This window comes from Parasteatoda tepidariorum, chromosome 2 (genome assembly GCF_982258835.1).
Source record: "Parasteatoda tepidariorum strain Cologne lab strain chromosome 2, Ptep-v5.0, whole genome shotgun sequence".
NCBI lineage: Eukaryota > Metazoa > Arthropoda > Arachnida > Araneae > Theridiidae > Parasteatoda > Parasteatoda tepidariorum.
Window position 1 is genome coordinate 19,396,428 of NC_141756.1, and position 27,223 is coordinate 19,423,650.

Below are 27,223 nucleotides of genomic sequence, written 5' to 3' on the forward strand. Positions count from 1 at the left end.
ATTTCACGAAAACAGCTTCTTATGTATTTATTGACATTTAAGCTAGCAACGTTAAAGCATTTACTTTTCAAAAATGTTGAAAACAATATTTAAGAACAAATAATGAAAATAAATCTTTGACTTTTTTAATATATAATTTTTAAAAAAAACATATTTTACCGGTATTTTTTATTTTTTAGCAATTACAATATTTCCAAAAAATTATCAGAATTTCTCTTTCTCCAAAATTAACAAATCAAGACCAATTTGAACTGATTCGTGTAAAAATCAGATGTAATAAGAATTATGTGAATCATGATTCGCTACTTACTGGAGACACCTATTTTATATTTTGGATTTTTGTTTAATTTTGTTCATTAAAATATATGTAATGGAACTTAATTCATTGATTTTAGGAATCGAATAGTTATCAGACTTTTAAAATAAATCTGAAAAGTTTTAAAAATTTAATACTAAAACAAGCAAAAAATTTGTTATCGAATGTTTATATAAAGCCAGAATAAAATCATCAACTCCAAAAGAAAGTTTTTAATTAATATGGAGTTCATATTCAAGAAATTCTAATTAGATTTATATCGTGCTGAAGGAAATATACCATCTATACGAGTCAGACGAAATGAGCTTAAAATTTTGTTTTTATATGTTTTTTTAGTCAACTTACTTATTTATTTATTTGATCCTATACAAAGTGAGAATTTTTTCTTTTTAAAAAACATTCATGAAAAAATTGAAGCTAAATAATCAAAACTACTTTTTACTACTTAAAAGCATTTTTTACAGTTTCCTTTAATTTTAGAAAAATAAAACTTAACAGAAAGTAATTCTGAAACATTTTTTTCTGCACTAAAATTAACATAATTAAGATGTATGTAATTGTGTAAAATTAAACACTCGCAAAGTTAGTATTAAATTAGATTTATGTTGTAAAATTTCTAATACAGTAGCTTTAAATTCTTTTTATAGATAGATTTTTTCTTCCTTATTTAATATTATTTTTAGAGGTCTCTAAACTTTATTTGACTAAGTGACTCATGAAAGGTTGGTATACTAAAGGTGTGCAACTAATGATGTTTCCTTTTTCAATGAGTTTTCTAGGAACATGACTTTGAGCAATAATCCCCAGAATTTAAAGAGCAGAACAATGAAAGTTTGCTAAGCCTATCGAGTACTTAGGAATAAAAGACACACAATGTAGATTGACATTCATCATTTATAACTTTCTTGCAACTGATAACGAAGACGACATAAAGGAACAAGAACGATATTAACAATAGGGGGGTTTTATAAATGAATTTAACTTTTAAAGTGAGCTTAGTTGTACAGGTTTGTAAGAAGGTTACGTGTGGTGCATGTAGATCTTCCACACCTTCAACAACTGCTTTGAGTATTGTTTGAAAACCCATTTCAAAATATATTTCTTTTTCTCTTGTATTAAAATGTCTTTTGCGTCTTGAGTGCTTCGATAGTGGGACAAAAACAACTGAAAGCATGATTTTTTGCTGAAATTTTACAGTTGCATCTGATAAAATATGCAAGAGATATGTCATTAACAGGTGTTATGAATTTAACAGTTTCTGAATTCTAAATTGTTCAATAATCCATTGCAACATTTTAACTCTGTAATGCGGGTGGCTAATTAGCATGTGGTTGGTATGAAGATCATTCATTATCCCTTTTCTCGTTTCAAATATTATTTAAAAATTAAATTTAAAATATTAAATGTTTTGTGAATTAAATATGGTATTTGCACGGATTTTATACTTCTGGGAAACTACTTAAGCTAGAATACACTTTTATTTAATTTAAAAGTAGAAGCAAGAAAAAAAAACGGGGGGGGGGGGCTATTTTTTCTCGAATGCGATTTTATTAAGAAGAAAAAAATGCATATTAATGAGTAAATAATGTTGAATAGCAATATTTATTATTCAGAAGAAACTGATCACACCGATGTAGCGTAGTTGTATTTTTTAATCCTTCTACAATTTACGAATTTTATGAATGACTTTAGAGTAATCACCACTCTCCTGTGAATCGTGGATAACGCGTAAGACCAATTAAATAAAAATCCAAAGTTGAAACCCATTCTTATTGATTCAACTTACTCTAATATATTTTAGGTATCTTCACTGACTCACACTCGGCGCTTTAATTACTAATTGCTATTTATTTATTTTAACTTTTTGAAATGGTTTGCTCTTCTCAACAATAAATTGTTTATATATAAATCCTTTTTTTTTTTTAAACTCTACATTTTATTTTCTTGGACAATTGTCTTTACAATTTTTCAGAAAAAAAGAAAGAAAAAAACATCTGTAGACCCATGTTTTTAAAGGTCTTAGCATGAAAATTCAAAAAAGCTTATGAATTTTTACTACGATTGATTTAAATTCTTCTGTAAATTTAAATAATTGTTTTCTCATTCATTTAATATTTTTTAAGCACAACTTAAAAAATTTATTAGACTGAATGATAATAAGTGTGAAAGGCGGGAAATGCACGTTGTTTCCTTTTTAAATGGGTTGAGCAGACACGTGTTCTCTTGTAATGATTCTTAGAATTCAGAAAACTCTTTTGATGAGGAACAATGAAAGCGTACACATTCTATCTAGGTACTGAAGAATAAATGACACACAATGCGGATTGATATTCATAATTTACTTCCTAAATTCCCTTCCTTTCAACTGATAAGGAACGCAACAACTGAAAGCCAGAGACCCGCTACTGTTGTGGGTGGTTATGATGAATGAGTTTAACTTTTTGAGTGCAATTAGTTCTTCTAATTTGTGAGATGCACACCTGTAGTGAATGTGGATTTGACACTTCTATTCTTGATTTAATCTTGAATGATACGTGCTGTGAAAACAGAACAACTGAAAGTATTATTTACTTTACAAAGTGTATTGCAACATCTGATAACAAATTTGCCATTTTGAAGCAATGATTAATGAATTTAACAGATGCAGTTTTCTTAATTGTTCATTCCTATTGCTAACTTTAACTCTGAAATCGAGGTGGTATACTTAAATGCGGATAGTACATTTTAATCTTGTGCGATTCCTAACCTTGCATTAAATATTATTTAAGAGCTCAAATAATTAGAGAGATTAATTTTACAGAAGATGCCAACTTCATGGATTGTAAATGTGTGTGTTGCTTTTTATTTCACTTTTTTTTCTAGTTAGGAAATTTTTACAGAGTGATATTAGAGTAAATTTATGCGCGATAGCGGAAAAAATGTAAATCTGAGACCCATTGTTATATATTATCTACAACACCTTTTTAATAGTTTCAGTGATTCACACGTCATTTTTTTCTTATTGATGAGGAATTTTTTTTTCTGCATTTAATTGTTTACACGAAATTTAGAAGAAAAATTATTTTTATTGCTAAACCTGGGCATTTATGGTAACATCATGCAGATCAGAAATTAATAATTCAGAATTAATTTCAGAAGACATAGAATATTCAAAATATTTCACATATAATATTTTCAAATTTTTTTATTATTATTATTGTTGTTTCAGCCTGCTTGTTACGGAAACAATAATCTGCTTCAAATACGTCTCTTTTTAATTTCAAAAGCGACAGTTGCGGGCTAAATCCAAGAGGGAAAGAATTACCATTTTAAAGCTCACAACATTAGTAATAAAATGTTACAGAAACACAATATTTAGCCTTCATCAGTAATTCCAATTGTTCATCCAGATTGCAAATCAATTTTTCGACGTTTTAACATGCTCAATTCTAAATCGTTTTTTTTTTTTTTAAATTTTCATCATAATTATTTTTTATGCTCTTTAAACATTAGGATAATCCTTATAAATTCTGAAACTTAATATTACATAGTAAAGAAATCGGGTAAAATTACAGCTCTGCTTTTTAATGACATTTTTGATAGACAAATATATGAATAAATAAAAATAATAATTTTGATGATAAAAATCAACATAGGTATTTAAACCATTTATTTGGCAATTTCTACATTCATATGGTAATGTTTTGCTAGAAATTTTGGGTTCAAAAATTATAGTTCTTATTACCACACATTTAGTAAAAAATGCAAAGCATAAAAGTAAATTTAACCGAGTAAATAGTTTTTATGTCATGCCGTATGGTTATCATGATAAAATTACTGAATGTTTTCACCTTCACTAAATTTTCTCCAAAATCATTACTAAAGTTCTTCGGTAAAAATTACCGAGAAATTTCCTATGCATTTTTCCGAGAGTGTTCCCAGAGCATAGAATTTCACTATATTCTGTTAGTTTTAAAAGTATATTTTTTCTCACTCTATTTTTTTTTTCGAAATTAACGATTATAAACTATTTATTTAAAGTTATTTCGTTGAAAAAAGTTAGAAGCTGGTGGAAAACGTGCAGCTATTTAAATTAAATTAAAAAGAAATATATTGTATTAAATTCGATAAATATAAAAGAATGCATTATAAAACTCGAATTTAAATGACTAATCCTACCTCTATCAGCTAAATCGCAACTCTTGGGTCTCAAAACTTTCTTATCAATTAAGGGAAGAAATATTTTTGAAGTAGTTATACTTTGTTTGATAAAAAAAAATTTAAAAAAGAAAAAAATATATATTATAACTAACAATGATAATTGGAAATTTTTTACACCTTTCCGCAAACCTGCTTAGTGTTAATCCCTCAAAAGTGCCATTAAAAAAATTAACATATTTTTTGAATAAAATATTTAATAATGTAATACTAAGCAGAAAAATCATTTTTTTTTTTTTTTTACTTTCTTTTATTTTGCCTAAAACTATTGATAAAGATGTCATTTTCGTAAAATCTAATCGAAAACTGGTAAAAGGGTTCAAAAACTGAAAGAGAGAATAAAAAAAACTGCTTTTGTTGAAATATGATTTGGTTTCTGAAAAACTGCCAAATGCTTGATGATATATTTTAAATTTCAAGATGCTGAATATTCTATTTATTTCGAAATGCTGACAAGTTGGCCACCAGAGGGAGCAGTTTGGGGGAGAATTTTGGGGAGGGGTTTCAGGAGTGAGTCCCACCAGAGGATATATTTTGTCGTGTTATATATATTTTTGTGTTGAAAGTGTTTTACTTGAGTAAATTTTTTACCTACCATGAACTCGCTAAGGATACACGTAAATGCGAAAATAGCTCCTAAGCATCAACAGGTAAATAACTTGTTTTCATTTAATTTTATTAGTGAGAGGTAATTTTTTGAGTAAATTAATATTTAAAACAATGATATGTTTTAAAAAAACATTTTTTTTACCTTGAAAAAACAAATATGAAAAAATTATCTATACTTACTATTTCTCCATATTTTTTTTAAAAAGAAATCTAAATTGTCATGATTACTTTATCGTATTTTTAGGAAATTATTTAAATTTGAAATATTTCCTGAATTTCTTTTAAATATAGATTTTTATTAATTAGTTTAATAGTTTTCTTGATTGTTTCAATAAATATTACTAATAGATAGTAAAGAAAGTCTCATATAACAAGACATTTTGAAACATTTGTTATTTGTTAAGCATTCTAAGAAATTTTGGTATTAATTTATTAAGACTAAAATTTTCTTTATAAAAATTTATTAATCTATTTGTTAAAGATTTCTCCTCTAAAATCGGGACTTTTGTTATTCTCAAAATAGATCTAATAATTAGTTTATTCCTTGCTTGTGTATTTAAACAAGTATTACAGCTAAAAAGGGAGAGTAAACAACATTTACAGACAAAAATCTCTATCATCTTTTTCTATCTCTTCTTTTAAAAACATTGTCTGTTTGAATATTAAGAAATTATTGGAATTCTTTCAAATGCAGAAATCTATTTTTTAACTAATTAGAAAATTCACAAATGTTTTAAAACTTTCAGAAAAAGTTCTTTTTCTATTTTTAATCATAAGCAGAAATATTTAAAACACACAACATTTTTTTTTTATTTCAGTCCATTTAATATGAACGATAAATCAACTCTTTTTTTAATGAATATTTAATAATGATGCTAACTTTCTCTGCTTTTTGGATCTTAAAAAATATTTTAATTTTAAGATTAATGTAAGATTGATTAAGCAATGTAAGATTAATTTTTTTTAGCGTTTCATTCGTTAAAGAAACAACCTATGCTATAGAGTTAGTACCACAAATGTTTTAAGGAGAATTTTAATTTTGGGCTGAAGCAAATTCTTATTTCTCTATATTTTGAAATTTTTTTTTGATATTTACAAATGAAAAAATTACTTTCACGAATAAAATTTTATATAAAAAAGTAGGCAAATATTGGATTGGTCAACACCCAATCTATAATTAAGGAAACATTCCAATATTAATTATATGGCGTTAAATTTGAAGGAAATTAACAAACGTAAAAATAATAACATAAGTTAATATTTACAAAAAATATACACGTGCAGATCGATATTCAAACATAATTTATTCATTTACAATCACTTTTTTTTATACATTGACAGAATGCAATAATTTTTATGCAAAATGTTGAAATTTAAATATATTATGCTTTTTATACATATCACAGCATTTATTAAAAAAATACGAAATATTCTCACAAAAATATGATGGATACTATGTTTTTGTTACTAAGAGAGGGCATTCAATACAAACTTATTTTTAATTTACAGAAATTTGAAATAAAAAAATATATTAGCATGTGCCTGAATGTTTACAGTTTAAAAATTTGGGATCATCTAACATAATTTTCAATATTTTAATAAGATACTAAATTTCTTGATATACTCTGTCTCATCTGAATTAAAATTTGCAATATAACTAAATTACTTTTTTACCAACATGATTTACTACGTGATAAAAAAATTAAAATTTTACTCAGTTTGGAAGAAATTACTTTCATTTTTTTACAAATTAGTAAATGGTGGTATTTGACAAAAGGCAATATTTTTATTACATATTCATTATTATATTCATTATTCGAAATTTTTCTGGTGCTATTATTTTAAGTACATCACATTTTCAGTTTATTGTAAAGTACACAAAAAAATTTAAAAGGATTACACGCAAATAAAAATTTGAAGCCTTTTCACAAAATAATAATTGTTTTTCAAAACACAGGTTCTTCATTCTCATAACTTGAAACTATATGCATTCCTTGCTTGTAAGCTGTTCTTGAAACTAGTACTTTTGAAGTTTAAAAAAGCTGTTTATAGCCTTCTAGGATTCCGGTAATTTCGGTAGAATAAATATTTTAATTAGTAGGCTTTTCACTGGTTAAAACAATATTTTTTCCTAAGCTTCTTTCTTGATTAAAAGCATAGAAGTTGTTGGTGCTTTTTGCGCTAATGAAAAAAGATTAAAAATAATGTAATTTATGGTACTAAAATGTATAGGAATTGAAACAATTTTTCAGAAGAAACAAAATTTGAACCCTTGCATTTTTTAAACATAGAAAGAATAATCAAAGCAAATCATATTTTAATTACTCTTTTTAAAATACATTATGAAAAAAAAGAGAAATTTTCATTCGTATGTAGAAACATTTCACCATCTGAAACATTTTTTCGAAACCAATTATCTTAAGGCAACTTTCACCCATAATGATCTTGAAAAGGAAAGTTTTAATATTTTATAATATTATTATATTTTTGTTGTTGTTAAAATGCGCCAAACACAAGTAGAATTTCTCCTCACGATAAATTTTGAATTGAATTTCATGCAGGGCGACCCTGCAAAAAATTTCAGAAGGTACTGTCAACTGTTAAAATATTTAATGAACAATATGATAATCACTTGGATAGATCAAAGAGTTCGTGTTGAGTCTAAGAGGGCGGAATATGGCTGCTGATAAACACACAAGAAGTATTCATGTGGATGTTATTAAAACTCCGCTTGTGAGGATTGTCTTTTTAACTAAGGTTCATTTGTTTCATAGAAGAAAATTAATCTCTAGCAATGAAACAAATTTAAAATTAAAGGAAAATTTTTAAAAAGATGTGAAAGACTAAAAGAGATAAAAGTCATGTATGTAAAATATATATGAAGAGCTGATCATTACATTGTTTTTTTTCTTCTTCTCTTTCATTAATAAAAACGATATTCAGTTTTTGTAAACAAATATTAGTTCTCGTTTCTCATCTTTAAAAATAATGTTGCATGAATTTCAAGGCTTTTTAAGACTTGAATATCGGGACAAAGTTTTATGAGAGGTAAACACTAATATAAATTATAAACCTATGATTCAGAGAGTCATTTATTTTACAACTTAATAAATATTGGTAATCTTTTTTATAGGACGTTACTAATGATGGGACCACTTTAGGAATCAAACTAGAGATTTCCAGTTCTCAACAGGTAAGTTGTCTTCAACTTATAACACTTTTTTTCCCCTTCTAAACACATTAAAAAGTTCCTCATTACAAGTGTTATCCTTCAAGAAACATTTTATGTGATTTTACATAAATAATGAAAATTTGTTTAAGCTAAATTAATCGAACTTCTTCCTTTTTATTTTATTTTTTATATCCGAGATGGGTTTTTTTATTGTCTTTATATTATATATTTGGAGTCATTGATGAGAAGGAAGTCGAAATTTATTCAATGTTTTAAAAATCTGACGAATCGATAATGCACTAGAATGCGATATTTGAAACATCAAATCCTGTTTGATTGCCAGTGAATATTGATTGGAATGTGTTACACGAATCTCAGAAATTATTATGAAATTTCATCGGGCAATCAAACTGGTTTTAATTTGTTAAAACCTTATTCAGTGTCCAGAAATAAGGAGAAGATGAAGATCTTTCGAAATTTTCAAATATATTTCTTGGGGAATATGAAGTTTAAGGAATTATTTATTAATTCTAACCCTTTTCTAGAGAAAAATCTTAAAATTGCTATTTAATTTTTTTAAATTTTTTTCCTTTTTATTTTATTTTTAATTTTTTTTCTTTTAAAGTGAATTTACATGAGTATAAATGAGAGAATCAATAGGAGCATAAATGAGTGTATTTATTATTTAAAAGATGCATCTCCAGTAAACAAATTTGCGAGTATTATTCTCTCATAAAATTAAATATGATTTAAAATAAATGAAAAATAATTTTAATTTTAAAGTTTTTCTTGAAAAATATATTTGCGAAGTCAAATTATATTATTTTATATGAATAACATTTCAGTTCATTTTTTGATAATGTTTTTAACGAGAGATATTTTTTTTTCTATTTATTTCATCAGTCGAGTTCAACATCTACATTGAATGATTCATCTCCTGAAATCGATTGTGTAAGCATTTTACTCGTGAAATTTTAGATAATAGCACTTTATTGTTATTATTAATTATTATTTTTGTTGTTATTATTAGTTATTAATTATTATAAGGTATTATTATTACTACTTATTATTATTATTACGAATTATTATTAATCTGGCTCTATCAAATATTATTTTTATTATTCTATTAAGCACTATTATATTTGGTTTTATTATTCCTACTCTTTCCTCATTATATATAATAGTGCAACACCTACAGTGTCCGTTTAGTTTTCATTTTTTGGTTTAGATAATAGTGTAGTCCTATAATAGTGCAGCACCTACAGTGTCCATTTAGTTTTCAATTTTTTGGTTTATAAACTATGTCATCCGCAAATGGTTACAAAACCATATAGTTCTGTACTCACGTTTTTTTAACCGTACCAAATGCGAACGGTTTGGAAATCGCAAAGGTAAAAAATGTTCTTACCCATTAACTATATGGTTATTCAGATGAACAGACTGTTACCGGTTATTTTACAGTAATTTTGGAATGAAAATTCTTACAACGTATATATTTAGCACTTTTGCATTTTTTTTTCTTTTCTTAGATTACGTAAATAGATTAGTATTTAATTAATTAACTTTTTCGCACTTTTTATGCAAATTAACTAAGAGATACGAAACAAGTTTGTTCACGTGGGATATTAACTTTTCTTTCAAAAATTACTCTCCTCCTTAACTACTCCTTAGTTTATATAAACTACATTTTTTATCGAATGCTATGAGAAAAGACTTTTTTTTTCATAAACTAACCCTTTAAAGATTTCTAATTAGTTGCCTTTTTTCAGAAATCCGAAGTGTTTAAGGATTCATCTCGGAACGTTTCGAAGATTCAGGAAGCTTACGTAAGTATCAACTATTTGAAATATAATTATGTTATTCGATATGGTTGTTGTTAATAAGAGATTAATCCAGTAAGGGAGGTGGGGATGGATGGTGCTTTCTACACTAGGGAGAGCTGCAGGCTCTTTACTGCCTATACTTTCGGGTAAAGTACCTGGTGTATTTTGAGAGCATTTGGCTCACAACATAATCATTGTGCTTTGAGACATTCTTGCGTAGTATTTCTTGCATACATAGTACTTGTTACCTAATTTATTATTTGTGTTTGCAGAGAGTACTTAAACTCGAATTGTCTCTTGCTGTGTAGCTTAACATTTGATGAATTAATATTTGAGGAAAAGAATCGTTTTAAAACACTTATTACCTTGTCACCACTATACCAACTTTAAAAATTTCAACCTAAATGATAATTGGCAAAATGAGCTTAGTCTCGCATCTGGAACAATATGCTAACCCAAATGTATGACAAAGGTAAGAACAGGAAGTAATAAACAAGTTAAAAGAGACCAAATCAGGACTGCCAAAAAAGAAAGCGAGTTCATTCTAAATCTAGCAACCATGGCATATTTTTTAATAGTATATCCGTAAATAACTAATAAAAATTTTCATGTTAAACTCTCCAGAAATACTTAATATTTTTAATCTGATCTTATCTTATGAAAAAAAGTTGATTTGTGTTCAGAAATCATCTAAATCATTTATTTTTATTGAAAACAAAACTATCTGTTTGAAATTATAGTTTCACAGAATAAGCTGTAGTAAGCAGCTGCTAACTTTCTAACCAGAAGTCAAACAAGTCAAGAACTGGAGATACTTGTTGTTTACTATATTATTATAACTATATTGAAAACATTAACCGTAGGTTGGAAGAAACTTCTAGTGTTTTGAAAGATATATATATATATATATATATATATATATATATATATATATATATATATATATATATATATATATATATATATATATATATATATATATATATATATATATATATATATATATATATATATATAGCTTTTGATAGATTTCCGAATATTCCATATTTTGCAGTAAACATGACATAGCCATATCCGTGTAAAACTTAAACTCTTTCTTCAAAATTAAACGTTAATTCAAAGGAATAAAATAAATATTGAATCAGTTGTTGAGGTTAAGAGACCAACGCCATCTTGAAAGTTAGGCTAAATTTTTAATTTTTGTTTTCTTGGCATTCTTTTGTGCTTGACATAGTACTTATTATTCGACCTTTCAAAAACGGTGTAAAATGAAAGGATTGCTTTATTGGATTAGAAGAAATAGCGCTTTATAATTTTCAAAACTTTTATAGAACTTTCCACAAAACTTTAAAACAATAAAAATGTAAAATTTGTGATGTTTAGTCTGCAGTTTAAAACTATACAAATGTCGGTTTTTAGATTTTTAGAAAATTAATTTTTTTCACAGTTTAAACAGATTAAAAGCGGTTTGTTGCAGCTGAAAAATTCTTTTAACTTAAATTGTTCAAAGCAAAGATATTTATAAAAAATTTAAAAATATATAAGTGTTTATTATTTAACAATTTTTCAACAATTGTTTTACTGAATTTTTGTTTAGAATTTTAACTCTCCGTCTCTACCTCTTTGACAATTGAGTTTGATCGACAGTAAAGAGGCCTGTTAAGAATATATTTCGATTTTTAATAGGCTATAAAAAAAAAATTTCTATATAGTATTTTAAACAGTATGAGTTTCACAAACTAAATTCATTTACTTAAAATTTTATCCGTTAAATGATATATATTTATTATCTTGAATTAACAATAGCATTGAGTAATTTACTTTATTTTTTATTTTTATGTGCTTATTTAGGAAATTAATCGCATGGAAGTGGATCTTTATAACAGTACAGAAAATTACGTAAGTATTATTTATTTTATATTCTGAAAGACTGACTATTCACTTTATTTTATTTCCTAATTAATTATTAATACGAATATTAACACATATTTTACAGATTCTAACAGAAATTCAAAAGAAAATGAGGAAATCAGACAAGTATTATGTAAGTATTGTTTCAAAAAACTTTTTTCACGAAATTTTAATATTTAAAATATATTGTCTTGCTTGAAAGTTTTGTTATTATTGTATATATTCCTATTCGGAAAGTGAAATCAAGAACTCAAGGTTTCGAACATTTCACAACTAGCTAGAATTCTCAAATCTTTACTTGTCCAGTGACAATGAAAGTTTTAGTCTTCACGGGCCACTGCAACAACACTGAAAGATATTCGAGATGAAACTATGGCTATAGTTTCAGCACTTTGGATATATCATCCGTAAAATTTTTCTATCACAAGATCCATTTGTATCGTAAATTTTACTGTAATATTTATTTTATTGCAGTTATTCAGCTATTTTACGATGATTATGGCTGTTAGTAATTACGGATTATCAGATTTTTTTCCGTAACCTGTTTCCGCAAAAATGAATGCCATTGTAAAAATCACCGGTAATCTAATTATCGATACATTTTACCGTAATTTGATCCTGAATTTCTTACAGGGAAAACATATCGGCATGATTATCACTAAATAAAATACATACATTAGAGAAAAAACTTCTTTTAATATCCTGTTTCCGATCAATTGAATGAACTATCAATCAGAAACTTTTTTTATTTTTGAAAGTTAGGAAACTGAATCTTCCTACTGTTTTAAAATTTTATCTGGCACAAATACAATTATTTTTTAGTTTTCTTAAAAAAGAAAAAAAAAAACATTTTTTTTTAATTGCTATTTTATTTATTTTTTATTAATTGGTCTATATTTATAAAAATGTTTATCTTTTTATAGGAAGTTTTGAAAGATCCGCTTTATTCAGAGCTGTGCAGAATACGAAATGATCGAGAGGTACCTTTAGTCAATAAATTTTAAAAACAATGCTGCTATTTAGCAAAATTTAGTTATTTTTCTACTTTTCATTTAAAAATGAATAAAATTAGATTATTTTACTCTTCCCTATTTTTGGCAATATTGTCATACTTGAGCCACTATTACTGAGGGGCTGAGAGTTCGCCTTCAAATGAGGTGACACGGGTTCGAATCCCATCGATGGTTGTCAATACCAATTCCACATCCAGCTTGCACCGACCACAGTGCTGACATGAAATATCCTCAGTGTTAGACGGAATGGGTTAGAATTTCTTTGCCGTGAGGCTAACTGTGGAAGCTTCTCGTAGTCTTCGGTGTGGAACATTAGTAGTCGTAAACCTAAAAAGTGGGTCGGCTGTTTGACGGCGATTATGAAATAAAATTAAATATTGTTATACTTACTGTCTTTCTCTGGAATTAGCATGTAAAAATTCTAATAGAAACGTAAATAATATTTTAACGCGGTTTAAATCTTCTATTAAGTTCTAAATATTTCAAAACTTTTCGAATGGATGGGTATGTTTTAGTTTTAATATTAAAAGTTTCTAATTAGCATAAAATCATAAAGCCTTTTAAATCGTTTATCAAATTCTAAGTAATTCAATATTAATATATTTTTAGAATAATATTGAATTGACTTAATTTGTATCTTTTATTCAACTCTAAATATTTCAATATTTCTTGAATTGAGTGAGATATTTTAATTTTTGTATGAACATTTTTTTTAAATTATTTTTTATTTTGAAAGTGCTGATTATTATCTGATAAATATTTTTTCCTTATTTAGAAACTAGTACCGAAACAAGAAGCTCTTTTAAAGAAGTTAACGGATACTGAGATGCCCACCAAGTCTGTAAGTTTAAAATATATTGTTGACATAATTTTCTCTTATTTATTTAATTGAAAAGAGCCCCAAGCGCGAAGGTACAAACGTAGTTCTAATGATTTTTCCAATTATTCCGAACACATATTTAATCAAAGATTTTTAAACGCTGAGATATTTAGAAGAAAAAAAAATCTCTCAGATTTAATAATGTAAAAAGGCATGAGATTTTGGTATACTTTTTATAGTTTGGTTTCATAAGAATTGTCAAGAGATTAGTTTTTAAACTAATTTTAACATGATAACATTACTGACAATGAATTGGTCAACAAGCATTAAAAAAAACTGTACCTCATATTGAAAACTTGATAAGTTTAATATAAGTCTAAAAAAGTAAAACAAAATGCACCTTTAGAGCCTAAAACTTTGGTTCAACAAGCTGTCTATTTATTAAACAAGAATACATTTTATTTAACTCTTTGATAGGTTGATTTTCCATCGGACGAAGTGCTTTTTAATTTCATGGATGTTGGCATGGAAATCGAGGTAAACAGCAATGAGAAGGTGAGCATCATTTCTCTCTCTTTTTAAGCATTTGTTGAAGTTCCTCTGTGCTTAAGACGTCTTGCACGGAATTTTTAATTTTGAATAATGAACTAAACATGGTTTCGAAATTTTAGCGATTATTCTTTATCTGGTCAAATTTTAAATGAATCTGATTATATTTGGAAAGTACAATTCAGCAATTAAAATGTGTATTTTAAATAATAATAATAGAAAAGACTTATCCATTTTGTTTTTACATGCAAGATAGTCCTTGATCTTTATTACATACTTTAAGAATACCAGTCACAGCATTAAAAACGCATTGGAGTCACAAATTTTAAAAAAAATGCGTTCTAATTCTGATGATAAAATGTTAATATGTATATAAAAAAATATAAATATGTTAATAATATGTATTAACTTTTCTTTTTTTTAGAAATTTGCTGAAAAACCGGAAGTATGTGAGCTGACCAGCCGACCAAATGCTGAACAGTCGACCAAATCGGTAAGTTAAAAAAATTATTTCATATTTTTTAATGTAAGTGCATGAGATGATTATATAATTTTTCATAGTTATGTTTTGGTTTTGTAAGAATTGTCAAAAGATATCTGTATAGAACTGAATTTAAAATGGTAACATTACTGTACATAAATTTTAAGTAAATCTGATTGTGTTTGGAAAGTACAATTCAGCAATCAAGACACGCATTTCAAATACTAATAATAGAAAAGACTTATCCATTTTGTTTTTACATGCAAGATAGTCCTTGATCTTTTTTACATACTTTAAGAACAGCTGTCACAGCTTTAAAGACGCATTGGAGTCACAAATTTTTTAAAAAAAGTGTTTTAATAATGATGATAAAATGTTAATATGTATATAAAAAAAATATAAATATGTTAATAATATGTATAAACTTTTTTTTTTTTTAGAAATTTGCTGAAAAACTGGAAGTACTTGAGCGGACCAGCCAACCAAATGCTGAACAGTCGACCAAATCGGTAAGTTAAAAAAATTATTTCATATTTTTTTTATGTACGTGCATGAGATGATTATATAATTTTTTATAGTTATATTTTGGTTTTGTAAGAATTGTCAAAAGATAATTGTATAGAACTGAATTTAAAATGATAACATTACTGCGCATAAATTTTAAGTGAATCTGATTATGTTTGGAAAGTACAATTCAGCAATTAAGACATGCATTTCAAATAATAATAATAGAAAGACTTATCCATTTTGTTTTTGCATGCAAGATAATCCTTGATCGTTATTACATACTTTAAGAACACCTGTCACAGTGTTAAAGACGCATTGAAGTCACAAATTTAAAAAAAAAAGTGTTTTAATACTGATGATAAAATGTAAATATGTATATAAAAAAATATAAATATGTTACTAATGCGTATTAACTTTTCTTTTTTTTTTTAGAAATTTGCTGAAAAACCGGAAGTATTTGAGCTGACCAGCCAACCAAATGCTGAAGAGTCGACTAAATCGGTAAGTTAAAAAAATTATTTCATATTTTTGATGTAAGTGCATGAGATAATTATATAATTTTTTATAGTTATATTTTGGTTTTGTAAGAATTGTCAAACGATAACTGTATAGAACTGAATTTAAAATGATAACATTACTGTACATAAATTTAAAGAGAATCTGATTGTGTTTGGAAAGTACAATTCAGCAATTAACACATGCATTTCAAATAATAATGATAGAGAAGACTTATCCATTTTGTTTTTACATGCAAGATAGTCCTTGATCTTTACTACATAGTTTAAGAACATCTGTCACAGCTTTAAAGACGCATTGAAGTCATAAATTAAAAAAAAGTGCTTTAATACTGATGATAAAATGTAAATATGTACATAAAATAATATAAATATGTTAATAATGTGCATTAACTTTTTTTTTTAGAAATTTGCTGAAAAACGGGAAGTATTTGAGCTGACCAGCCAACCAAATGCTGAAGAGTCGACTAAATCGGTAAGTTAAAAAAATTATTTCATATTTTTTAATGTAAGTGCATGAGATAATTATATAATTTTTTATAGTTAGGTTTTGGTTTTGTAAGAATTGTCAAAAGATAACTGTATAGAACTGAATTTAAAATGATAACATTACTGTACATAAATTTAAAGAGAATCTGATTGTGTTTGGAAAGTACAATTCAGCAATTAAGACATGCATTTCAAATAATAATGATAGAAAAGACTTATCCATTTTGTTTTTACATGCAAGATAGTCCTTGATCTTTATTACATACTTTAAGAACATCTGTCACAGCTTTAAAGACGCATTGAAGTCACAAATTTAAAAAAAATGTGCTTTAATACTGATGATAAAATGTAAATATGTACATAAAATAATATAAATATGTTAATAATGTGTATTAACTTTTTTTTTTTTAGAAATTTGCTGAAAAACCGGAAGTTTTTGAGCTGAACAGCCAACCAAATGCTGAAGAGTCGACTAAATCGGTAAGTTAAAAAAATTATTTCATATTTCTTAATGTAAGTGCATGAGATGATTATATAATTTTTTATAGTTAGGTTTTGGTTTTGTAAGAATTGTCAAAAGATAACTGTATAGAACTGAATTTAAAATGATAACATTACTGTACATAAATTTAAAGAGAATCTGATTGTGTTTGGAAAGTACAATTCAGCAATTAAGACATGCATTTCAAATAATAATGATAGAAAAGACTTATCCATTTTGTTTTTACATGCAAGATAGTCCTTGATCTTTACTACATAGTTTAAGAACATCTGTCACAGCGTTAAAGACGCATTGAAGTCACAAATTAAAAAAAAAGTGCTTTAATACTGATGATAAAATGTAAATATGTACATAAAATAATATAAATATGTTAATAATGTGTATTAACTTTTTTTTTTAGAAATTTGCTGAAAAACCGGAAGTATTTGAGCTGACCAGCCAACCAAATGCTGAAGAGTCGACTAAATCGGTAAGTTAAAAAAATTATTTCATATTTTTGATGTAAGTGCATGAGATGATTATATAATTTTTTATAGTTATATTTTGGTTTTGTAAGAATTGTCAAACGATAACTGTATAGAACTGAATTTAAAATGATAACATTACTGTACATAAATTTAAAGAGAATCTGATTGTGTTTGGAAAGTACAATTCAGCAATTAACACATGCATTTCAAATAATAATGATAGAAAAGACTTATCCATTTTGTTTTTACATGCAAGATAGTCCTTGATCTTTATTACATACTTTAAGAACATCTGTCACAGCGTTAAAGACGCATTGAAGTCACAAATTTAAAAAAAATGTGCTTTAATACTGATGATAAAATGTAAATATGTACATAAAATAATATAAATATGTTAATAATGTGTATTAACCTTTTTTTTTTTAGAAATTTGCTGAAAAACGGGAAGTATTTGAGCTGACCAGCCAACCAAATGCTGAAGAGTCGACTAAATCGGTAAGTTAAAAAAATTATTTCATATTTTTTAATGTAAGTGCATGAGATGATTATATAATTTTTTATAGTTAGGTTTTGGTTTTGTAAGAATTGTCAAAAGATAACTGTATAGAACTGAATTTAAAATGATAACATTACTGTACATAAATTTAAAGAGAATCTGATTGTGTTTGGAAAGTACAATTCAGCAATTAAGACATGCATTTCAAATAATAATGATAGAAAAGACTTATCCATTTTGTTTTTACATGCAAGATAGTCCTTGATCTTTATTACATACTTTAAGAACATCTGTCACAGCGTTAAAGACGCATTGAAGTCACAAATTTAAAAAAAATGTGCTTTAATACTGATGATAAAATGTAAATATGTACATAAAATAATATAAATATGTTAATAATGTGTATTAACTTTTTTTTTTTAGAAATTTGCTGAAAAACCGGAAGTATTTGAGCTGACCAGCCAACCAAATGCTGAAGAGTCGACTAAATCGGTAAGTTAAAAAAATTATTTCATATTTTTTAATGTAAGTGCATGAGATGATTATATAATTTTTTATAGTTAGGTTTTGGTTTTGTAAGAATTGTCAAAAGATAACTGTATAGAACTGAATTTAAAATGATAACATTACTGACAGAAGAATTGGTTTAGTAGATTAGCAAATATTCCTAGTTAATATTAAAAAATCAATGATTAATAAAAAAAATTTAATGCTTGTTATTAGCTCAACAAGTATTAATTTTTTTTTTTACCTCATATTGAAAAAGATATATTTTTAACTGATTTAAGTGAGATATAGATAATTTCATGCAGCAGTTTTTCACCATTGTATATGTTTAGGTGTATATGAATACATGTGTGTGCATAGTAAATTCAAAATCAATGTTTTATTTTATTGATGCTATGGTAATTACCTGTAACCATCATTAAGAAACTTTTAAAAAAATCATTCTTACACAACAACTTACACTCGATTTTCTTGTTTTTGATAAATTAATACTGATTTCTATCAAGTAATAAATAATTTTGTTAAGATGCTCTAGCAAACTTAATAAAAATAGGAAACAAATGTTTCGTTTTTTCTGCTGCAGAGGATATTTTTAACAGGTCTTGTATACCTTCGCATCGCTTATTTTAAATCGGCAATCGGTACATTTTTTTTTCCTTATCTACTTTTTAGTCTATGTTTTGTTGTAATGTTCAAGTTTTAAAGCGCTATATGTAACAAGGGTTTATATGAATTTCTAGGAGGTTTAGGGCCCATTATCAGGATTAAAATTACATAATACAAACACATGCCCGGAAATGTCATCATGTGCTGCTAGGGGCGGTTTCTCTAATAAGTACTGTTTCATCGTATGCTCCTGAACAGATAATTATAGGGGATGAGCCTCTAGCAGCATACCATGACCTTTTTCAGGAATGGACTTTTATTCAGTTTTTACCCTGATAACACTCCCGGAAGTTTGCTGAACATTGATGTTACCCCATGTTAATTGTAACGTTTTCAATTTTGTACACGTCGACAAAAGTAGGCTGAAAATGTCATTAAAAATTTTGGTTTAAAAGCAAATCAAGTTTCAAATTAGGAAACCCCACACCAAAATCAGTAAAGATGAAGTATTTGTTTAAATGGTACAAAAAATTAGTTCCCTAGTGTAATTCATTTAAAACTTCTTTCTTGAAAATATATTAAAATATTTTACACATAAAAATTGAAATAATTTCAAAAAATAATTATAATACCTTTTTAAATAAATATATATACTTTTGATCCTATTTTTTAAAAACCAGTTTCAATAATACCTTGAAAATATTTGGAAAAAAAAGTGCTTTATATTTAAAATTACTTATTCTTTAAAAAAAATCTTGTGTAATTGCAACTTAACATTTGTTTTTCTTTCAGGCTAGTAAACGTCAACGTAAACGAAAACGGGCAGATGAAGAAGAAAACGTAAGACATTATTTTTTAATCAATTAGTTAATTATTTTATTAAATCAACGACACATTCAATTGCCCCAGTTATTTAGCTTGTTTCGTTATATTAACTTTAATTTTAAAATAGTTTTGCCTGTACTTGACAGTTCCGGGAATAAATTAAAGTTTTCAAACAATGAAGAGGATTGTTTATAAATTTTCTTAGTTTTATGAGAATGACCAGACATTTATTTGTATTTGAAAGTGTCTTTTAGTACTAAATTAGCACAACTCGTTCTCGAAATAAATAGGCCTTTAGTACGAAATAGATGATGCTTTCCTTCTAAAAACAACTTTAACAACTTTTTTCTTGAGTATTTTTATAAGAGAACTTGTAAATTTATTACTCAGATTTTATTACAGAAGTATTTTTTATTCCCAAATTAATGGATAAAGTAAAATCGAAAGGATAATTATGCATACAAAATATTTAGTTATGTATAAATTATTTTTTCACTGTCATTAAATAGAAACTCATCAGGAAGTTTTCCATAAAGAAAGGGAAAAAAATCAGCAATGATAAAAACAATTTTTAAAAAAATCATAATTTTTACATATTCTTTTCTTAATTTTTATTTTTTTTTTCTAGATTATCTGAATTTAGTTCAATTATACGTTTTGTTTACTATAAAGCATAAGCACATAATCAACTACAAAAACAACACCAAACAACACCGCATTTCTCTGTCTTAATAGTTAGGAAAATAAAATTTTGGTCTAATACTATTACTAAATCAATATTTATTGTTAATTGATTATTACGTTAAGATCACCCTTTTGAACTATTATGATTACTTTTAACAAATAAAAATTCAATAATTGAAAAAAATTGAAAGTTTTTAATTTTCTTGTTTACAGAAAGGAAAAGAAGAAAAAAAGAGTATACCAATTGTTATTTTTATTTATTTATTTATTTTTTTTTTTGTATGATCAGATTAAGGAAAATAATTCTCTACTTTGAGTGATTCTGAAAATAAATAATGGAATTTTTTTATTTTTTTATTTTTTTTAAGGATTTTGCATCGTATTTTATCTCTATTTCCGAGCGGACTAAATCTCACAAAAGAAGTTGCCGAAAATGAGTAAGTTGGTTTTATGTTTCATGTATTAATACTATTCTTTTTTTTTTCTTTTTTCATATTTTTTGTAATCAAGACATTTCATGTCAAACTATGAGCCATATAAGTACTAATTGATAAATTATAAACAAAATAAATTTTAAGACACATTTTACGCAAGAGCATTCTGAAAAAATTACAAAAAGTTAATTTTGAGTAGAATATATTTGAATAAAAAAAAAGCTATTTTAGAATAAAATTTATTCAGAGATATCTATCAATAAAAAAAAGTATGGTAGTGAGTCTTAAGTGACAATACACCATTTTTAAAATAAAAATTTAAAAATTTATGAAACATAAATAATGCTGCAAAATATTTTCTCTTAAGTCTTAAATTTAGTCAAACAGGTGAATGGTTGGGTGCCAATTGTGCAAGCATATTCCTCTTGCGCCAAACGTGTTGCTGAACAGCTCACAGGTACAGATTTCTGCGTAATTAAGTGTGTATAATGTCAAGTACGAAGACAGCAAAATGTTTTCATCAAAGCTTTAAATAAATTACTGCTTTGCTCCCTTATTCTATGTACAATTCGTAAAATTAGTAACAGGACACCCAGAAAACCCTTGTTCCAGTGATTGAATTTTCGCGAAAAACAATGTAAATGGATTAAAAGATTCACATTGGTTACTCGAATTAAATTTCGTGAATAATTTGGTGAAGAAAATGAAATGTAACACAAAAAAGCACTTTATCTTAATCAATAGGCTTCTTTTTTGTTAAAATCTTTGGATTTTAGAACCTACAAAAATATATAAGAGGGGGGGGGGGAGTTCAGCAATTTGAAAATATATGGTCTTCTCACTAGTTTGGCTAGGAGACTGATTGTTAACTTATCTTTTTGCTTATTTCACCATCTCTCTAGAATTAGCAATATGATTTTCAAATATTTTCCACACGAACGTCAAACTTGTTCAACCAAAGACAATTGTACTGAAAAAATTACGTCAAAAACTTTTTGAACTCTTTTATGACAAAGTCGAAAATTTGAAAAAAGTTAGTCGAATGGTGCTTGAGAACTAAAACTTAAAGTACGACCTCTTAACGACCGTGTAATATTAATGTTAAGGGGTCCAAAAAGTTGACCTGTCATCTAACCGAATTCCTGAAATCAAAATTGGGCGGGAAAAAAGGCATTTTTATTCAAATGAATTACATTTTTGGGACTGATACTCTTAACTTTAAATATCGTAATGCTAGTGAATTACATATTAATACTCGAAAATCTGAATAACACATTAAAAGCTGTATAATTTTCTTCCTCTTTTTTATTTGTACTGTTCAAACCATGTTCTGTTTAAATCTTGTTTGATGCACGGCGTTCTCAGTATCTTTTTCTGAGTTTTTTAACAAGGAAAAATTTCTTATCTGTCAGCGCGAATTTTTCGCTCAAGACAAAAATTACTATTTAATTACAAAAATTACTTTTATTAATTCGCATTAATTTTCGAAAATAATTTAAAGGACTTTTCGAAATAATTTAATTTATGAGCATCTATTCCAATCTGGGAATGGCGTTCATACCAAAACAGTATCTCGATTTATGAGATGGTCCTCCAATTGAAAGTTAAAGGGTGGGAAAAGGTTTCTGTTCAGAAACTTTGTGCCAGATAAGTTTCTGAAATTCTTTTTTACAAAACTTATGTGTATAAAATATTGTTGATCACGCAAGATTTAAATATTTTTCTACATTATTTATTGCGCAAATAAATTAAAACTTGTTCCTAAAACCTCTCTAATTGCTGAAATAAACCTCTCTAAATGTTGAGGTGACAAGTTGTATTTAATTTTCATTTCTAATTTTTTATTTGTTTATTTTCAGATTTTGATTGAGATCTTTTATGCGAGATCAGTAACTGTCTGATCGAGATCATACTTACATCATAGACAAAAAAATGGAAAAAGAAGGATTAAGATAGAAAAAGAAATTTCGATCTTTGGATTCAGTAAAAACACTATTATGTTTTTTAATTTCGTGGACAAGATCTTTAGTGAACATGTCACTGAATTATACACTATGCAGTTTATTTGTAAATGATTATATGTTATTATTATAATTAAAATGACTTCATTATTTCACTTTTAATATTTTTCATGCTCATCCTATTCAATGTTCAATTTAATCACAATTAGAGTGAGATGAAAACGACGAAAATTATATGTCAATTTGAAGGAGTTTTGAAATTAATTTTAATAAAATTTTTTGTATTTTATTGCTTGCCTTGCTTGTGTCATACTTTTTTTTTCTTTTTTGTCTCACTTAGATTCAGATTTTTGTTAAAAATCATTATAAATTTTATTTGAAATACTAAAAAATTGGCAAACGTAACAAATCTACAACTCTCTAAAAATGGCGTGTTTAGATTTTCATTTAAGATACTCTGTATAATTATAGTTATCAATTTAAGAATACAAACATCACCATAGTATTTCATACAAGTATCACCCTAGAATTTTAAATCTTATGAAACTTATCTATGATCCAAACTTACTATAATTAAAGTGGGAAAATTAAAATTATCTTTTGCTTTAGTTGGGCTATTATTTTTAACTCTAATAATATTGTACTGCTAAATTAGAATCTTGTTGATTCATTGTTGATAGAATTAAAAATTGATGCAATCTTTGACAGTAATTTGAACCATATTATTGTACTTCCGAAAATTGAATGCGATATTTCAGTTCACCTTAACAGAAACAGTATCAAATAAATTTTATTATATATATATTTATATAATAAAATTTACTTGATATTGTTTATTAAGCAGAATTGTGAACCTAGCTGTAAAATATCTACCTAGTTGGAGGCGCGATATAGACTGACTCTTGCGTCTAAAACCCAAGCAAACAATATATATATATATATATATATATATATATATATATATATATATATATATATATATATATATATATATATATATATATATATATATATATATATATATATAGAGAGAGAGAGAGAGAGAGAGAGAGAGAGAGAGAGAGAGAGAGAGAGAGAGAGAGAGAGAGATTGCCCAGAGGAAGGATAAAAACAGAGAAGAATTATTCCAGTGACAAAAAGTCGAGGTGCTCCTCAACAAAAGTTAGGTAAAAATTTGCCAAATAAATCCGTAAAATATTTCGTTTTAAGGTATAAGAGAAATCTTAATAATTATAATTAGTCTACTAAATAGGTCAAAACAAAAAGTCTTTCTCTCGAGTCAATAAAGGAAATATAGCTAAAGTGTTAATTAATAGATAACTTGAAGTCAAAAATAGATTAAAAGATTGGATTTGAATACTAAAGTGTGAGAAAGAGCGTTTTGTTAAGAATAATAAATTAAGAAAAAGTTTACAGAAAGGAAATAACATGAAAAGATTAATTCAAGCATTTTATGTCACATCTTCACTTCCGAAAAAATGTAATTACCAACTAAAATTTTAAGAAAAAAAATTATCTGTTTGCAAAACTTTTCTTATGCTAGAAGCACAATTAAATTGAGTGAATAAAAATTACAATCTTAACATACAATCAATATATAAAAAATAATAGGGCAACTCTATTGTTACGTGTGTTACTTTTACACGACATATTTCAGCTTTAACACTCATGATAGAGAAACGAAAACCATAAAAAAACGAGTGATATTATAATCATAAAAACGTGTTATTTTATAGTTATAATAGATATTTTTTTAATGAGGATTGTAATCTCAATCATTGATTTTTTCCCTTTCCGAAATTTTAGAATCAATTAAATCAGTTAAATTAAATCCATTGCAAGCAAAAATTAATCAGCTTCACGAAAAAAAAAACTTTCAGGTATCAGAATTTTTAAAAAATATTCATTGCCGTCAAAAATTCAAAAATCAAAGTATTTCTGCAGGGTTAAATTTTAAGTTAACTTTTTCTCTCTCAAAAAAATAAATAAATAAATAAAAAATAGTATATATATATATATATATATATATATATATTATATATATATATATATATATATATATATATATATATATATATATATATATATATATTATATATATATATATATATATATATATATATATATATATATATATATTATATATATATATATATATATATATATATATATATATATATATATATATATATATATATATATATATATATATATATATATATATATATATATATATATATATATATATATATATATATATATATATATATATATATATATATATATATATATATATATATATATTAGCTATTTTGTTAACTTTTTTTTTCATTACATACTTCACACAATTATGAAACTAGAAGAAATGCGTTTTCTTAGCAAATTGAATAAAAAATCCCTCAGGAAAAGTAAGTAAAAGCTCTTCAGTTATCTAGAAAAATCCTTTCATAAAAATAAAAAACTTTTCTCTTTGAAAAAAATACTAGGAAGAGAAAAATCTAATGCGTGAAAAAAATTATTAGAATTAATTTTTTTTGTCTCTATAATTGATAGTTTTAATAAACATTTAATTAGAGAATATATTATCTCTTCAGTAGAAAAAACCCTTCATATGAGGATTTTCTTCATGAGAGGATATCGGGCAGATAAAAACAATCTTTCACGAACAGATATTTTTTTCCTCTTTTAAATATAATTATATATTATAAATGTTAATTCTGTAAGCTTACGAAGGTTTTAGAAAGTGAAAAATAGCAATTCATGACTTAAAAAGCTACAAAAAGAAAAAAAAAAGAAAATAATAAAGGATAAAAAAAGAGGGAAAGGAAAAAAAAATGAAACGGCACAAAACCAGCGAGCTTATGGTGTATTAAAGAAATATATGCGTTAACAATCCTCTTAGTGTAATTGCGTCAATACTATTACAAAACAATATCAACACCAACTGAAATTATCAATATAATTTGATAGTAAACATAGAAAATAATTAATTAAATAGCATTTCAATAAATAATGTAATTTATGAAATTAATTTCTTATAAATTTATTGTTATCATTAATTTATGCAACAAATCATCATAAAATCAATGAAAATAAAATCATAAGCCAGTCAAAAGAGATACTTTTAATCTCTTGATAAGAGAAGATTAAGCCTTGCAGATAATCCCTTCCTCCCTGATTAATCCTCTCTTAAATAGATTTTTACATGAAGCTTTATGAATGGTTTACTTTACTTTACGAATAATAGAACTTAATGTTTTAACTTTATGAATATCCTTGAAATAAATTTATAAAATACCTAAGCACCTATTCTCTTTTTTATTATTATATTAATTATTTTTGATTAGTGGCAGGTAACTGCAGGAGAACCAGAAATTCAAGTTGTTTTGTGTTTTAGAACCAAACAATAGACTTAATGAATAAACCCCACTTCGTTTAAATAATGATAATAATAATACTTTAAAAATATATACTCATGATAAAATATTTAGCTCTTCAAAACACCAAATTGATTTAATGAATAGCAAAACATTGTAAGAATTTGAATAAGAACTGATAACGAAGCTAATAGGTGTTCATGCACAAAATGAACAAAGGAAGTGCGTGTGAACTTTTAAATTTGCAACCAGTTTAAATTTGCAAACAATTTTTAAATTTGTGAAGGAGGATATTTGAGGTGGGGGGGGGGGGTAGTCCAGTTCATACGCATACTTTCTACGGACATAAACTTATTTCAACGTAAAATAATTCTTACTTCAAAAATATTCTGTTTCTTTCCTAAATATTTCTATTTATTTTGATGAATTTTACTATGATGCAAACTAGCCAAATAAAATTAATAAACAAATTTTACTAGGAAGTAAACTAGCCAAATAAAATCCATCTGTTAATCAAAGACTTGAAAACCAACATTTTTCTGCAACTTTCATGTGACGCAATTTCTCACTGGACACGGCAACTTCAAGGCATATTTAAAAAGATTTGGCTTAACTTCCAGTGATCTGTGTGATTGCAATATTGGAGGAACATAAGACGTTGAGCATTTTATTGTAAAATGCTCACAGTTTGAGAAAAATAGAAAAAACTTAATAATTGCCTTAAGGTCACACAATATTAACTTTCCTCCCCCTCTTCGCACTTTTGTGGGAAGCAAAACCGCTTTCAAACTTTTCTGCGAATTCATTGATTCAGTTTTTAATGCAAATTTATAAATCACTTTGTTTTGCGTACTATTTTAAATTTTTCGTTTTTCTCATCCTTTTTGTAAATGTTTTTATTTATTTTTTATTATTATTTTTCGTTTCTAAATTTTACATGAGTATGTATTTCTGTTTAAATA

The 27,223-nt window shown here is 25.9% G+C and overlaps 1 protein-coding gene and 1 long non-coding RNA gene across 2 annotated transcripts in view; both read left to right on the forward strand.

Moving 5' to 3' along the window:
• Nucleotides 1-17,875, forward strand: part of LOC147814574 (uncharacterized) — a 45,513-nt gene extending 27,638 nt beyond the window's left edge. The window contains exons 9-16 of the mRNA XM_087156489.1: nucleotides 14,339-14,416; nucleotides 14,835-14,903; nucleotides 15,332-15,400; nucleotides 15,831-15,899; nucleotides 16,320-16,388; nucleotides 16,814-16,882; nucleotides 17,305-17,373; nucleotides 17,798-17,875. Coding sequence (XP_087012615.1) covers nucleotides 14,339-14,416; nucleotides 14,835-14,903; nucleotides 15,332-15,400; nucleotides 15,831-15,899; nucleotides 16,320-16,388; nucleotides 16,814-16,882; nucleotides 17,305-17,373; nucleotides 17,798-17,875 — 570 coding nt within the window. The remainder of the gene's footprint in view (nucleotides 1-14,338; nucleotides 14,417-14,834; nucleotides 14,904-15,331; nucleotides 15,401-15,830; nucleotides 15,900-16,319; nucleotides 16,389-16,813; nucleotides 16,883-17,304; nucleotides 17,374-17,797) is intronic.
• A 413-nt stretch (nucleotides 17,876-18,288) lies between these two features.
• LOC147814576 (uncharacterized) lies at nucleotides 18,289-23,127 on the forward strand. The gene is made up of 4 exons (XR_015430699.1): nucleotides 18,289-18,359; nucleotides 19,773-19,820; nucleotides 20,858-20,926; nucleotides 22,783-23,127. It is a non-coding gene; the product is annotated as an uncharacterized LOC147814576 (long non-coding RNA).
• Nucleotides 23,128-27,223: the final 4,096 nt, after the last annotated feature.